General features: G+C 53.2%; 4 protein-coding genes across 4 annotated transcripts; 1 reads left to right on the top strand and 3 right to left on the bottom strand.

The window, feature by feature from the left end:
• Positions 1 to 237: 237 nt before the first annotated feature.
• BDZ83DRAFT_747093 (uncharacterized protein) lies at positions 238 to 840 on the bottom strand (the record flags this gene model as incomplete). Its single annotated transcript, XM_060513375.1, has 2 exons — positions 238 to 606; positions 664 to 840. The coding sequence occupies 2 exons, from the start codon at positions 838 to 840 to the stop codon at positions 238 to 240; spliced, it is 546 nt and encodes a 181-aa protein (XP_060370825.1).
• A 722-nt stretch (positions 841 to 1,562) lies between these two features.
• On the top strand, positions 1,563 to 1,814 carry BDZ83DRAFT_600573 (uncharacterized protein). Its single transcript, XM_060507041.1, has one exon. The coding sequence runs from the start codon at positions 1,625 to 1,627 to the stop codon at positions 1,793 to 1,795; it is 171 nt and encodes a 56-aa protein (XP_060370824.1). The 5' UTR covers positions 1,563 to 1,624; the 3' UTR covers positions 1,796 to 1,814.
• Positions 1,815 to 3,106: 1,292 nt separating this feature from the next.
• On the bottom strand, positions 3,107 to 4,286 carry BDZ83DRAFT_565851 (tat pathway signal sequence; the record flags this gene model as incomplete). The annotated part of the gene is made up of 2 exons (XM_060503806.1): positions 3,107 to 3,794; positions 3,883 to 4,286. 2 exons carry the CDS (start codon positions 4,284 to 4,286, stop codon positions 3,107 to 3,109), a joined length of 1,092 nt encoding a protein of 363 aa, XP_060370823.1.
• A 5,695-nt stretch (positions 4,287 to 9,981) lies between these two features.
• On the bottom strand, positions 9,982 to 11,460 carry BDZ83DRAFT_715442 (galactosyl transferase GMA12/MNN10 family protein; the record flags this gene model as incomplete). Its single annotated transcript, XM_060511747.1, has 3 exons — positions 9,982 to 10,645; positions 10,699 to 10,981; positions 11,034 to 11,460. The coding sequence occupies 3 exons, from the start codon at positions 11,458 to 11,460 to the stop codon at positions 9,982 to 9,984; spliced, it is 1,374 nt and encodes a 457-aa protein (XP_060370822.1).
• Between the last annotated feature and the right edge of the window lie 3,239 nt (positions 11,461 to 14,699).

Raw genomic sequence — 14,699 nt, 5'->3', positions numbered from 1 at the left:
TAATTCACCCAACTCAATAATTGTTTCTCATTTTCACTTCTCTCTCAACATCGTCTGAATTATTTAGTCAACGAATTAAATCAGAAATTTGGCTCCCCAGCGCGCAAACTCCCATCGCCAATGTTTCGTGTCCCATGTCCTCCAACCCCAATCATGACCAAGACGAGGATAACGCCAAACGACTCTTAAGTTGCTCTCTAACACCAACCATGCCTATCGTGGCAAGTAGTCACAACTCTAGTTCTTCTTGCCCTTGGGCGCTGAGGTGGCGCTGAACGAGACGCTCTGGCTGGTCTTGCCCTTGGAGGCCGTGTCGGTCTTGACGTTGTTGTCGAGCTTCTTCTGCTCGGCATCGATCTTGGCCTGGTTGCTCGCGCCCTGTGCTTGCTGCACCTGGAGAGCGAGAACCTCGAGCTGGAGCTTGAGGACCTTGTTCTTGATCTTGCCGACCTTCAGGGCATCGGCATCGGCTCCGGATGCCTTGGCAATGGCGTCGTTGAAGCCGCCGGCGTCGGTCTCGGCACCCTCGGCGGCGACACGGGCAGCTTGGAGAATGGCTAAATCATCCTTGCTGACTCCAGCAAGGTCAGCCTTGATTTGGGCAACCTGACGGGGGTGTTAGCGTTGCTGTCTTGCTAGTGGAAGTGTGTAATGGCAGCTTACGGGGAACTTCTGGGCAACCTCAGCAAGAGCGTTGCCACCGGTGCCGTCAGAGACTTGGAACTGAGAATAGTCCTGAACGGAAAGAAGCTTGGCCTGGCGCTTTTCGGTTCCCTCAATGGGAGCGGAGAGACCGGTGGCGGCCAGGGTGAAGAGAACGGCGATCTTGGAGAAGTACATGTTGTTCGAAGGTTGTCGAAAGGCGTGGGTAGTTTGATACTATGAATATTTACAGTTTTGAAGATATTGTCCGGCAAAGAGTGAATGGAACAGCGCTGCTGTGATGAATGAGAGGAAGGTTGATTATTGAGTTTGATGTATTGCTGATAATAAGAGGAGCAAGAGAAGGAGGCAGTAGATGGTCGGGGCAGCGGGAGGATCTTATACCAAAACTTCCTATAGTACCACAGTCTATTCGTGTTCGTCTCCTCCATCCTAACCACACACACAAGGTTGTGCCCGTGGGGCCCGCGGCCTCCCTCTGACCTCTTCGTGGCTCGACGGGCGACTCTTTGTTCGTCTGTCTGACAGGGCAACTCATCTCACATCCGTCACAAAACAACCCCATAGATGCCCTGCTCCTGAGTCGTCCGAACCAGCATCACAAGCCCGTGATGGCTCATGGGCGTCTCATCCGAGCCTGACTGCAACATAAGGGTTGGGCGGTTGCATCAACAAGACCAGCCAAAGCCAGGTTCGACCCCTGATGGACTCCATCGAGGAGACAAGCTTCTTTGCCAAGTAGCGGATCGACGAGGAACGTCGATTGTTCTCTCGGCGAGCCACGATCCAATCACACGCCGCCGCTACATCATTGTAACTTGTAACCTGCGCATATCCTACCAATTCGAATCGCCGGGTCCCGAACAGGCTCTTCAATCCTCGTGTGTGTTGGAGGTTTTGGCCTTGTGGCTGTTGCGAGTTTGAAGTCTGTCGAAGATCATGGTGGATCTGCCTCATACCCATGGCAGCTAAACCCGATCCGGTCATCGCTACCTGCCTGTCTGGACAATGTGGGGCGGCTGCCACCGGTTGGCTCATGGGAACGGGTGGGATGGAACCACCAATTGGTGCAAACTGCAAGGTACGGCCACTTTTCCGTCACTCTCTTGAGTCTCTATTCCCACTTCTTTAACATCTTAAAACTTCCCCCGTCAACATTCTGCCCAGAAGCGATCCCGGAGTCGTTCCCGTCTTGGCCATTTGGCGCCCCATGAGCCTCACTGCTTCGCCATTAGTCCCAACTCCTGGCCCATATTACTTTCTTCGGATGACCAGATCCGCGAAAGAGGCAACACATGGGATGCCATCACTTGCTGCCTACCTCGCCTACCTGGTAGGACATGACGAGCAGTTTCCAGTCTTCAGTTGAAGTTGCGTCCGACTCAAGCTTCGAGATCCCCCGTGCCACCTGACTCCACCGAACTCCCTCCCCTTTTCCTCGGCTGTGGTAGCCTCCAAAAAGGTCGAAGACGTTGCACTCACCCATGTGGACGGAATCCTGTGAGCGTGTTTCGAGTCTTGGCCCTACTTAGTACTGGGCTCTGCCACTTTCATGCAACTCCCGCCCCAGGAGATCGGACGTTGACCCTCCCGATAGAATCTAATAATTTCGGCACCACCTGCCGAAAGCCTTGTTCCCTGGCAGACACGAACAAGAATGGCCGTCTCTTGTTGGCTGTCGACCATTTACAAAGTTAGATGACATCTCATCTCGGGACGTCAAGTGAATCTTGTTCCAGATGGCAGGCGGTACTGTATACGGACGACTGAGTCGAGAGACCCCCCGCTCCCCCTCTTCTTTTAACGGCCGTCAGATCTCCAACGACAGCGTTCGGATCGACAACACTGAAAAGTCTTTTTCTTTCTAACATCTTACTTCACTTGTCATTGAATCGTTTCTAGACATGACATGACTCAGCCTCAACGCTCCGGAGCTTGGGCACGGGGTTCAACTACATCATGTGTAGAGCGCTTCTTGGCGAAACAAGCGCTGTTTTCCCGCTCAATGCAGAACTCAATCGACGGCCAGGGTAGCTGTCATGTTCCAGAATGACGGAGAAAGAGCTCAACAGTTCAAGTAGTCTGATTCGGGGGTATCGACTGATGATACCCACGTGAAAAAAACGAAAGCTAGGTATACGTGTTCCAAGGAGCCATCTCCTCCCTATAACGCCATGTCTTCCCTTCATGCCTCGAAAAAGAAAAGAGAAAAAGTTTCAAAAGGGGTCATCTATCCAGTAGATGATGAAGAAGTGAAAACAGTGAGTCGTAAATGTCGTCAAAAAAAGGATCATGGCAGAAACCAGCCTCCAAACGCCTTTGTACTTGCGTCCACCGCCTAAGTCTAGACCTGTATAACGTTTTACTCCAAATGAGTCAAATGAGTCCTACCATCCCCCATTCTGCACCTCGTGTCTCGTTGCTCTTCAAAAAGGAGCTCCGTTTAGTAACCGGGTGCTCCAGGAATGGCCGAGACGCCAGGGATCGGCGCCGAGGGCAGCGCCGTCGGGACGCCAGCAGGGGCACTGGGAGCGACCGAAGCTGCAGCCGCTGCCGCGCCGCCGTCAGCCTGGTAGACCTTGACCGAGTTGATGAGCCAAAACGCCTCGGTGAAAGCCTGCGGGTTAGCTGCGACGTAGTCGGAGCACTGGGGCGCGAGCGCCGTGCACTCGGCGTTCTGCTCCCACACCTTACCGGCCCAGTCGCCGCACAGGGCCGTGTTGAAGACGAGGTTCTGCTGCTTGAAGTGCGAAGGGATGTCGCACCCGGAGCCGCCGTTGAACTTGGCCAGGGGCTGGCCCCAGGATGAGGGGACCGGGTTGCCTGAGCTCACGTCGCCGGGGATGGCGCTGCGCGGGAAGAACCAGACCGAAATGGCCTGGGAGTTGAAGTTGACGGCGTAGACGCCGCCGCCGATTGCGTTGAAGCCGTCGCCGTAGTTTTGGTTGCTCGATGTCGACTGGCCGCAGCCCGTCGAGGCGCTGCCGGCGTTGCAGTCCTTTTCCTTGAGGGTCGTGGAGGAGATTGTGCCGTCGTTGGTGATGCTGCAACCTGGCCCTGTGTGGAGGGTCACGGCGTTGGACTCTTGGGTGTTGACTCCCTCGATGATGTCAATCTCACCCGAGTTGGGCCTGTGAGTTGTGTCAGTAAGTCATTTCATCTCGTCACCACAGCTCATAGAGTACTCATGAAGCACTCATGAGAAAGAGCCAAACTTACCAGTTGGGACCAAACATCCAAAAGGCAGGCCAGACACCGCAACTGCTAGTGGGCATGTGCTGGATATCAGCAACGAACAAGCCCGTGTCAAAGGCCTTGTTCGACGTGACTCTCACCGACTGGCGTCCCTGGCCCTTGGTCTTGGAGTCGACGCCGAGGTAGATGCCGCCCCGGGCGTAGCCCGCGAGGCCGCTGTTGTTGGCCGTCACGGCGCTCGTGTAGATTTGCGAGCCCTTGGTCGGGTCCGGCTGGTCGAAGAAGCTGAACTCGTTGAAGAAGTTTGAGCTGTCGTAGTTGTCGTGGAGGACGTACTTCTGCTGCTGCGCCTGGACCGGCCCGGTATGGCAGCAGAGGAGGAGGGCGGCGGCGCCCACCAGTACCGTCTTGATGCTCTGAGAAGGCATGGCTGAGGAACTTCTCTCGAGATCGAGATCCTTCTTGTCTGATGAGATGGGAAGACAGGAGGGGTTTTGAGACCTTTTTGAGAAATGTTCCTTTTCGGGGGCTCTGTTTGACTTGTATCCTTTCGGTTTGGCTCTGCCAGGCTCAATGAGGTAGTCGCGTGTTGGGATGAGGGTCGATGAGAGCCACGAAAGGAGGATAAGATGTCTGAAGAATATGAATCAAAAAAAGGGATTAGGGAGAGTCAAAGGGTCATCAATAAAGATGAATGAAGTGAAGTAGGAAGAAAATGAATGTCGTCGTATGTTCTGGAGTGAGCCGGTCACTGTAGGTGGTTGGTAAGAGAGAAGTTTCTCGTGTGTGTGTGGTGTGTTGCGTCGTCCAAGTCTAGGCAAGACCTCAAGGAAGGGAGAAAAGAGGGGTGGTCCAATGCCTCTTAGGAATCTGGACCGTTTTTTCTTTCCAATAGTCCGAAGGAGTGGAAACTCAAGGGTAGAGAGACACACGCGATGCGGCTGGGAGCTGTTGGTAGTGGGGTGTTGAGGAGAGAGTATCTCGGCGGCCTCAGCTTCAAAGGGTGGGCAAGAGGAAAAACTCCAAGAGATTCGTGTCGACTCGGCGATAGTGAGATGGACAATGACGCACAGCGTGGTTGGTTTGCTCGCTCTGGACCCTGATTTTACTCAAAAGATCCGACTGACGATGGTGGAGTGAGACTGGTGGACTTGTTGTTGCGCTTGGCAAAGAAGGTGACCAGACGAGGCAAGGTGGATTGGGACCAAAAAAGGATCAGAGGGTTGTACGAAGGAGTGAAACCTCTGATGATGACAATAACTGCAGCCGGAAAAGGATTGAAACGGCTGTTGCCTGCCTCCTGGGTGGCTGACGAGAGAGAATGAGAGAAGAGAATGAGTGCCTCGAGGGGGCTGTAAGAAGAGAAGAGAAGACGAAGAAAAAACGTCTGAAGGAGGCTGAACAGAGGCCTTGAGTGTTTAAGCACGACACATCACGGACTCATGGGCCTCAACCACATTGGGGAATGCAGCCAGCTAAATACGACTCGAGGTTTCTTGTGTCGTAGACTGGTGGTGTGGGGAGGGTGACAAGGTGAGCGAGCACCCCGGCCACCGGACAACATTTGGGGATCATGAAAGGTGACCTATCTGATCTCTCCATCTCTCGTCTGTTCTACCGAGTTCTAGGTACCCGAGGCCAGGCCACGTACACGCCGCACAAAGGGCATGGGTGGTTTTGGGAACCATGGTGAGACTTTTTCTTTTCTCTTCCTGGTCTCCCATCTCTTGTTCAGTCTATATGCCATCTCGGCCTAACTCCCGGGGGCCCTTGCCCCACGTCTCCATGTATGTGGTTGCGTTGCGCCGAGTGTGTGCTCGAGGGTTCACTTTCCAACGAACGACAGGTCCTTGTTTCAATATGTTTACCCGCCAAGGCTTGACAGAATTGCCAGGGGAATCCCCGTGGGAGATCTACAGAGCGAAGACGGGATGATAGGGGAGGGTCCAGCCCGTTTCGTTCTTTCGCCGTGCCTAAGAAGCTCTATGTGTGGTGGGTGTTGTACATGCAGCATGCGAGTCGCCTGCTCTGCCGAGGCGAGATCCAAGTCGAAGGTGCCAGTCAGCGCGAGCAGAGTGGGTTTGTGCGTGCTTTTTGAAAAGAAGAAACTGGGGTCCGGGGGGGCAATCATGTAGATTCAACGGGCAGAGGCAAGAAGAGGGTGATCGTCAATGAGTGCCTTGCCTTACTCACGTACCGTATAGCACGAGGATAGGGGGTTTGCATGGCTCTAAGATGGGACGGGAGAGTGAAAAGGAAACAACTTAGGGGGAAGAAGAAGTTACCCAGGGGGACAGGGCCAGCCAACGAACGGGCGAGGGCAAGGGAGGACGAAAGACAGACAAGACCGCAAATGGAAAGACGTTTGAAGGTCGGGTTGGATGTCAAAGATTCTAGACGTGGAGTCGGGCGTTAGGTTGTGGTGGGTGGGCGGTTGTGAAGGTGTGGTGTTGGTCGTCTCTGAAACTCGGGCCCCCCATGCCAGGGGCGGGCGGACGGACGTCCAATCGTCTCGCTCCCGCGCCGGCGGGGCCCGTCAGTCTGGAGCACGCGGCACCCACTCGCCTTAGCGGCGGCGGCTCTCTTTCCCAGTCTTCTCTTCCTCAGTGGCTCTGAAGACTTCTGGTACCATGGTACATCACCGTGCTCCCCCTGCTTCTGTGGGTGCTCTAGCTCTGATCCATGTATCTTTTTCTTTCCATATTGGGGCAAAGATAAGGTACCAGATGAACGCTGCTGCAGAGACGACGGCAGTCTAGGCTCAAGTGAACTGATTGCGCTGAGTCGCTGACAGACTGACAGAGCAAGAGTCGCCCGCAGCTGTCTGTCACTCCCTCAGACTAACGCAACCTTTTCCCCCTGACAGGAAAGGAGAGGGCGCTAGAGACCTCACCTCGTCGGCCCCTGCATCGGCTCTGTCGCTCGTGGGTTGGTGGGGTTCGACGTTCCCTCGAGGGGCTTGGGAGGTTGAAACATTTGCAGAAAACATTGGCATATCTACAAGACAAGAGAGAGCTGGGTGGAGGGGCACAAGGGTGACAGACAGGCCGGCAGACAAGGCCGTGGACAGGCTGAATCGAAACATTTGCCCAACCGCACTCACACATCATGATACATCACACACACTCTCTCATACCTCAGTCACCTTGGTCACTCACTTTACTCATTCACTCACTGGGCCGCGCACTCACGTAACATTGCGCACAAGCATATTTCCCCCAGAGCTATTCAAACCAAATAACACTCTCTCGTCACACGGACTCAATTCAATCTATGAGACTCAGCCTCGGACTCGACTCAACTTTTATGAGTTTCGCGCAAACCGTAGTCATACAGATCCCACTCCCATCACATCAGCCTCACTCAGGAATGTTCGAGCCTCTAGCCGCCTCGGACCAAAGGGCACGCGCGGCGGCGCCGAGATCCATATTATGAGACATTTAACCCGACTGAATCTGTCTTGTCCTTTTTTTGGTCTTTCAATAACCTGCAGGCCTTTTCCTTCTTCTCTCGGATCTCAACCGTCGTGATAGAAACCCCTCGACGCCCATTTTCATGAGATGCCGGGGTTCAAATTAGCCGCTGACGAGACCACCTGCATCGCATCGTCACAGCACATTGGGAAAAGCGCAAAAGAGAAGAGTTCATGGTTCTCAAACACACTTACACGCATGTAGTATGTACACATATACGCACGCATGCGGTGCTGTAGCACGAATGCTACTCAATCCTATTTGCCGATACCCGTTTTCTCCTCATGAACCCCTCTTAGTGCTTCAACCGCTTTTTTCTTTCTTCCTGCTTTTGGGGGGAAACAATCTGCGATCTTACTGTAGTTGGGACGAAACACTCGCTTCGTTGAAGATCGACCCCTTCCCCGTTCCCCATCCCCCCTTGTGCCGTGCGCCCGCGGCAAAGGGGCCATGCACAAAGAGGGCACGGTGAGAGCGGGCAAAGTGGGAAACAGATCTTTTTCCATTGCAAAAAGGTGGATATCCATCCCCATTCATATCCCCCCATCTACTCAACGCGCTACACTGCCTCGCAAGTAAACATCGCACTCCCTCTCGTAGGCATGGGACTCGCGATCGCAAAGTGGATTAATTACGAAGCCACAGACGCAGTTTTCATGCAGGCAATGTTCATGTAGGCAATGTCATCAGTGTCGTGGTGTAGAAAAATGGATGATTGCCGAGGCAAAGAAACCACAAAGCTTCAAAGTCAAGGGTACCAGGTCCCTTTGGAGGCCCTCCACATTCCCAGGGGTTCTAGAAGCAGGGGACCCGACGATCAACCCGAAGAAACAAGCTGTCGCCATCCGAACAGCCGGCACGGGCAGATCAATATATTCGGAACTCGCAAAGTCCACTCTCTCAATCCCCAGAAGCCTGGATGGAGCCCCTGTGTTCATAAGTGCTGAGTCCTGACTCCTGCCACTGTCCTATCTGCTCGAATCAAGACCCAAAAGACAGCGCGATTGCGGATAACCCAATGAGTTGGCAAAGGAGTCAGACAGTCAGTCATGGAGACGGATTGACACGTGTTATTCCTCAGAGTCACCTTTTGTTCTTCAGGGTTTTTTGTTCGTTACTTCCTGTTCCCGGTTTTTCGAGTGGGCTATTCAAAGCACGTACCGAAGCAGCAATTCTTCCGCAGAAAAAGCAATGCAACAAAAAAATTGACAACCAGACCGCCGCCACTTAAGGTAAGGCACCTGATAAGAGGCGAAAGGAGAATCACGGGAACCTTCCATTCTTTGTAGATCGATCACCTCCCGGCGGCAAAGAGTCGCTCCCGGAGTGGAACCAGGACAACCGCACCACCGCCACGCCACGCGTTAGCCGCCCCCCCCCCCCCGACACCCCTCGACAAAGTTTCAGTGCCGGAGGGAAACGTCGCTGACGAGCCGCTTTGCAGCTGCCGCAATGCTTGTTGTCTCTTGGATCCAAATCAACACGTCCCTGTTTCCACATCTTAAAAGTCTCCATGATATTCACAACGCACGCTGGAAATGGCGCAAGCGCTCCGCTCCAAAGCTATGATATCGACTTGTCGTGTTTCTGTTTCCCATCTCACTACACGAGACCCAGAATCCGGTGGCGATGCTTTGCGCTGGCTCAGCAAGAGTGTGCTCCCCCTTTCACACCCTGGCTTCCTCCGTCAACGTCCATCGTCCCTTCACTCGATTTTGTGTCAGGCTTCCTCCTATACACAGGATTTGGCGAACAATGGCGGACAAAGTGCTCATTGTCGGCCAGGACATTAAGAGGCGGAATATCTGCTCTCTCCTGATCCCGGCCGTTGATCCCATTCTCGTGCAAGGAACAGCCTGTCATCGCCACCTAGCCCATCCCAGGCAACTCTCCTCAGGGGGCACCATTGATAAGCTTGGTTGTTCTCAATGCTTCGATAAGGCTACCTGTGTCTCCGGCACCAATGTCAGACCACATTGGCATTCAATCTCCAAGCCCAAGGAAGCATTCATCACAACAGTCGATCGTCATGCAAGAGAGTCACCATCGGCTATGTAATAGGTAGATGAGACACGTACAAGTGGTAAGGTAGACAAGGCATAGATTCATCACGCCACCTGAATGCAAGCTACCTGTCATGGAGCTACCTAAGAAGCCGGCGGAGGCTCTTGATGCCAGAAACTCTTTCAGGCGGCTCCGCTTCTCAGATGCTTCCACGCCTATTCTGCAAGTACCATGGCGTACAACGTCTAATGTAACACGAACAAAAGATTCAGGGGCCGGAAAACAAGAACAGGACCCCGAATTTTTATACATTTCAACCTGGGAGAAAAGTCTCCTCCGAATACTCCTAACCGTCTTCAACAATAAACGCCCTTCGTTTTCGAAATGTTATCCATTGGTCCGCGAAACCGCTGCTGTGGACGGGTTCTGCTTCTTGTTTTTTCATACCGCTCATGAGGGGTGTAGACGTCAGGTTCCCCAAGCTCCCGGGCTTCGCATGCGTATATGTGTAGTATGCAAGATAGGTTGTTCCCATTGATAAACAGGACGTTGGAAGTGAAACACGGTTGACCAGCCGTTATTATATGGCCCAACGGTGATGCGCAAAGACGTATCAGGGCCGTGTCTTGGTGAATCGTCAGCCGTCTCAGAGCTTGACCTTTTGGCCGGTGATCTTCTCCCAGATGACGGCAATGAGATCCTCCTTGAAGCGTTCCCACGGATTGCGGTTCAGATAATAGCTGAGCTCGCGGTAGTTGTACATCTCACCCCAGCAATCGCGACCCCATTCGCAGCCGGCCATGTTGACGACGAAGTCTCGGTCCTTCTGGTCGTAGTGGATACGAGTGTCGTTTCCGTTCTCGGAGCAAGCGCCCGGCGGGAAAGCGTTGATCATGCGCTGAGGGAGGAAGGCCGTGTGTTTGCGGATCCAGGGCTGCGTTTTGTAGAGCTGTTCCAGAGCGTCCTGCTCCTTGTGTTCCCACTCCATGTGCTTCTGCTCGTAGGCGACGGGATCCCACCAGACGTCCAGCATGCGATCAGCCCAATTGCCTCTTTTTACGAAGAAGGAACCGAGGTTGAAGCCAGAGCAGTCCTGGGAGAGGATCAGGTTGACCGATTCAGCCTTCCCATCGCCAATCGGACTTCGGGACTCCTCGTCCAGGTAAGGATCGGTGAACGGATGGCTGATGTTCAGAGGGTTGTACTCGTTGATGTCGCGGTAGACGTGTTTGCTTATGTCGTTAAAGATATGGTTCTGTAAGGGATAAGATAGTTCCATGACGTAGGTATTCAAGTCGAGCCACCAAACCCTTGACCCATCGTTAGTTCAATCACGCCGAGAAATTTGAGCGCTGCGACATACCATTCAGCCTTTGGATACTTGCGGAACGCGGAGCGCACAAAGTCGACCTTCTCCCAGCTCTCGCGCCATTCGTGTGCGTATCGCTTCTTGGTGCTCATGTCTACGATCTCAAGATCATATCCCCATCGGTTGGCGTACTTCTTCTTGTTCCGTACACTGTCTCGCTCAATAGCCCATTCACGGGCCCCCTTCCACTCCATGACACCTCCTCCGATATTGGCGGCCAAGATAATGACATACTTTTGGCCTCCACCAAAATGTCTTCGCCAGTGGTAGACGAGAGCTGCGAGATGGTTAGCGAGAAAGCCAGACTCATGTCAAGAGGCGGAACGTACGAGTGTTGTAGAAGATGGTCATCGCGAGGGTGAAGAGGAGCAGGATCAGCAGGCGCAGCTTCATCTTCCTGCCCATGCGCGCGAAAATGTTCCGTATCCTTCCCACGAGGGGAACCTTCTGTGCCGCCCATGATCCTCGCCCCAGTTTGTCCTTCTCCTTTTCGACGTATGGACTCTGGTTGTTGAACCGCGGTAGGCTGCTTGATATCCGGCGCATGTGTCGTGTGAAGAAACCTTGGTTCTGGGTAGAAAAGGACGGGTATCCGTTCATACCAACGGTCCTCATCTTGCTCTCCCAAGGGGTAGAGGCGCCGTTGGATGCTGAGAAGCCTCTACTCGGACTCGATCGACCGCTGGTGTTGATGGTCAGGCCAGGGCTGGCCCAACCGCCTCCAGGTATAGGCGAGGGACTGCGCGAGAGTGACATTGCGGTGTTGGGGGTGCCTGCAGCGATGAAAGAACACGAGCTGTCAGCAAGCGGGTCCCTTCATTCGGTTGTCCAACCCGTATTCACATCGGTGGCATGTCGGTATACGGGGGCTTGGAAGACGTAGACATGTACGAATAGGTGTGCAACGGGGCCGGACTGGGAGTTGAGGAAAAGGACGGGAGGATGATGCAGGACAAGACGTACCTGGAATTGGCGCAAGACCAGGCTGCTGGCCGTGGACTCCCAAGAATTGGGAAGAGCCACGGTCGCCTGGGGCGTCAACGTTGACTGCAAGACCGCCAGATGCAGAGGAGCGGCGTCGATGATGTGAACGTGCTGGCCTGCGATCGCTGAAGGACGAAGAGGCGGCGAATTGCTGTGATTGATCCAGGATGAAAGATTATCGAGGGTTGTGACCAGATGGCACTTTACGAGCCGTCTGGTTACAACGCGATAGCCAAGAAGAAGTATTCGCTAAAGGTGTTGGGGAAGGGGGTCGATGTATCCGAAAAAGGGGGTCCCCTCTCTCTTCGGAATAGGCAGAATGGCTTCTGGTGGTTCGTGGAATTCGGGGTGAGGCTGTACAGGTAACCCAGCCAGGGGAAGGTGTTTTGCTGCGTGGGCAGGGCAGGTCGATACAGGGCCTGGTCGGTAAGGTAGAAGCTCAGAGGATTATGGACGGCAGACAGCCAGAGCCTAGGTGTAAGGAATTGGTGGCTCGGTTCAGTGCTTCTCCCGTAGTAGTGTCGATGCGACGGGGACAGGTGTACGGAGTAGACAGACAGATAGAAAAGTGTTAGGCACGAGGGCGAAGTGGAGGAGAGTCGTCTTCCGGCTGGGTCACTTTTTTTTTTCTCGCGAGGGCGTTCCTTCGCGGCGCTGGTGGCTGCAGCAGGAAAGAGAGACCGGGAATTGACCGCCTACTGCCACTGGCGTGGGGGGGAAAGGGAGGGGAAGAGCACGCGGAGACAGGAGTACCACAGTACGTAAGTACCTCAGGTAGGTACCTACCTAGGTAGGGGGCAGGGATGATTGCTGACAGATGACAATTGAACCAAATGAAGCAGAAGCTGCGGAGGCCGACAATGGAACTCCGAGTCTCACAGACAATATGAGTAAGATAGTGGCAGAAGGGTATGTTTGATTCGTAAGATTCAAGAAAGGGCCGTTTCCCTTTTGTGCGACTATTTGTTGATTTACTCCTTTGATCGTCTCGTATCTGCAAAGGGAATGGGCTGGGCTCAAGCTGGGCAATAATACCTACTTGAAGGGAGGCCATCCATCCTGGTTGGCCACCGTCCAGTCCATCCCACCGTCAGTCTCTCTTCTAAAAAAGGGCACTTAATTTTCATGGCTAACCCCTTCTCGCCCGTAGTCCAGTATAGATGCAGAAATCTGATGCGTCTAATCTTTTTTCAGAAGGAACGTCTTTGCTGGGTGCCAGGATGCCAAGGTTTCAGGACTTCTAGCGGTCCGCTGACATTAAATCATGGGCCCTGCATTGACTCAGGTAGCTTGCACACGGCGGCAACGTTCATGCTGCAGCAGTAAGACAGGTCAAGTGTACTTTGAGACTGGTTGTTTAGAGTAATAGGCTCGAAGCCTCCTCAAGCTCTTTCCTCTCAACAACCCCGGATAGCAGCAATTGACGTATTAATCGTCTGAATATCGTGATAAGAACGATGTCATAATCATGGATGTTATCTGCCCAAAAAAGAAAAGCGTATGAATAAACCATCCTGAATTGAGTTCACCTGATACATGTACAGATTGAGCCAAGGGAGGAAAATAATACAATCTAGGGCATTCACGAGCCTGTCGCAATCATCAGGGATACCAAATAGCTTGCTGAGGTAAGGAGGTAATGAAAAAACGCTTTCGCTTTCTAGCCAAGACATGAACTTTAACGCATTTCAATGCGGCCCTTGGATACCTTACTTGTACACAGACAGATCCCGCACGTGCTGAACTGAGATGCTAGTGGATGTCGAGTGACACTGCTCAGCATGGCATGAAGTAGTGTACCTACGTGTCATTCAGCCCTCGAGACGCGTCTTGCTAATTGGCACGAATTGCACGATGTTCCATGTAGTGGTTTCCGCCTCGGAACCAGACTTTCGAGCGACAAGCTGCGGTATAACAGTTCTAGACAACATGATTCTTGACATGTTTGATCCTCCCGATTGGAGATTGCGTTCAAGATCGAGTGGAGCTGTCCCTCGTCTTCCGCCTCAAGTCTAGACCAGTTTTTAAATTAACAATGGTGTTTCGATGACACCAGCATTACAGCAAAGATGCCAACTCCACAGCCAGCGCTCTGTACAAATAATCCTGCCGAAACAGCCGCGTCAAAGTTCAACGATATACTGGCGTTGCATGCCGTTGGCGAAAACTTCATGAGTTAAACATAATTCCCAGATTTTACTGCTCCTCCCTCTTTCGCCCTGTTCTTTGGAACGGCAAGGTTTGCGATTCAGAAAGCCCAAGCCCTCCCTCGTCCTTCGCGAGGCAGCTAGCCGCACAGCCACTCACCCACTCAATGCTCCTCGTCCACCTGCTCAGGACCTGAGACCGGATTTGTATGGCCCTGTTATTCCATCCCACAGCCATGACAAAAACCAAATCCCAAAGCTATGGTAAATGAGGGGTGACGGCTGGCGTGCAGACACGTAACTTGTAAGATAGGATGACGGGCGGGAAGGAAAACCTGTACCTCTACCCACCTATGGCATACGTCGTGGCGTCTGAAAGACGTTCCAGCCGGCGAGGCGTGATGCCCGAGTTCTTGACTCGATCGCTTCCGATGCCGATGCTCTGTTCCATTCCGACGCGTTGCTGGCTCATGGAGGACTCGACAGTACCTCGAGTGCTTTGGCAGCCGTGACATCTTGTGCTATGACGTCTTGTATAAGCATTCCAGTTTAACAAGACTGGAATGTAACGCGTTTGGTACGAGGCTCATATTGGACACACAACGAAAAATTGGCTAGCTGAAACGTTTCGACATGGCTAGCCAGCCAGCCACTGGCTTGTTCTCGATATTGAGGTATTAGTTAGAAAGTGAGCAATTCAGCTTGGAATTGTCAGAATCCGGCCCGGGCAGCGGCATACAATGCTGTCTCGGGTCTCCACTCCTTCGGCGAGGTGAGATGCGGAAGACCATCCATTAACGGCGGCAGGCTTAAGTGCGGGCTCGGTGAAAGGTGAATCTGTCAGGGGGAAATCTATTAATAAGA

The sequence above is a fragment of the Colletotrichum acutatum genome, assembly GCF_030867785.1.
Source record: "Colletotrichum acutatum strain CBS 112980 chromosome Unknown BDZ83scaffold_5, whole genome shotgun sequence".
NCBI lineage: Eukaryota > Fungi > Ascomycota > Sordariomycetes > Glomerellales > Glomerellaceae > Colletotrichum > Colletotrichum acutatum.
This window is presented reverse-complemented; position numbering and strand designations above follow the sequence as displayed.

What these genes read in the sequence shown, in the direction of transcription:
- BDZ83DRAFT_600573 (XM_060507041.1), top strand. Translation starts at nt 1,625, where the DNA reads ATGGCAGCTAAACCCGATCCGGTCATCGCTACCTGCCTGTCTGGACAA.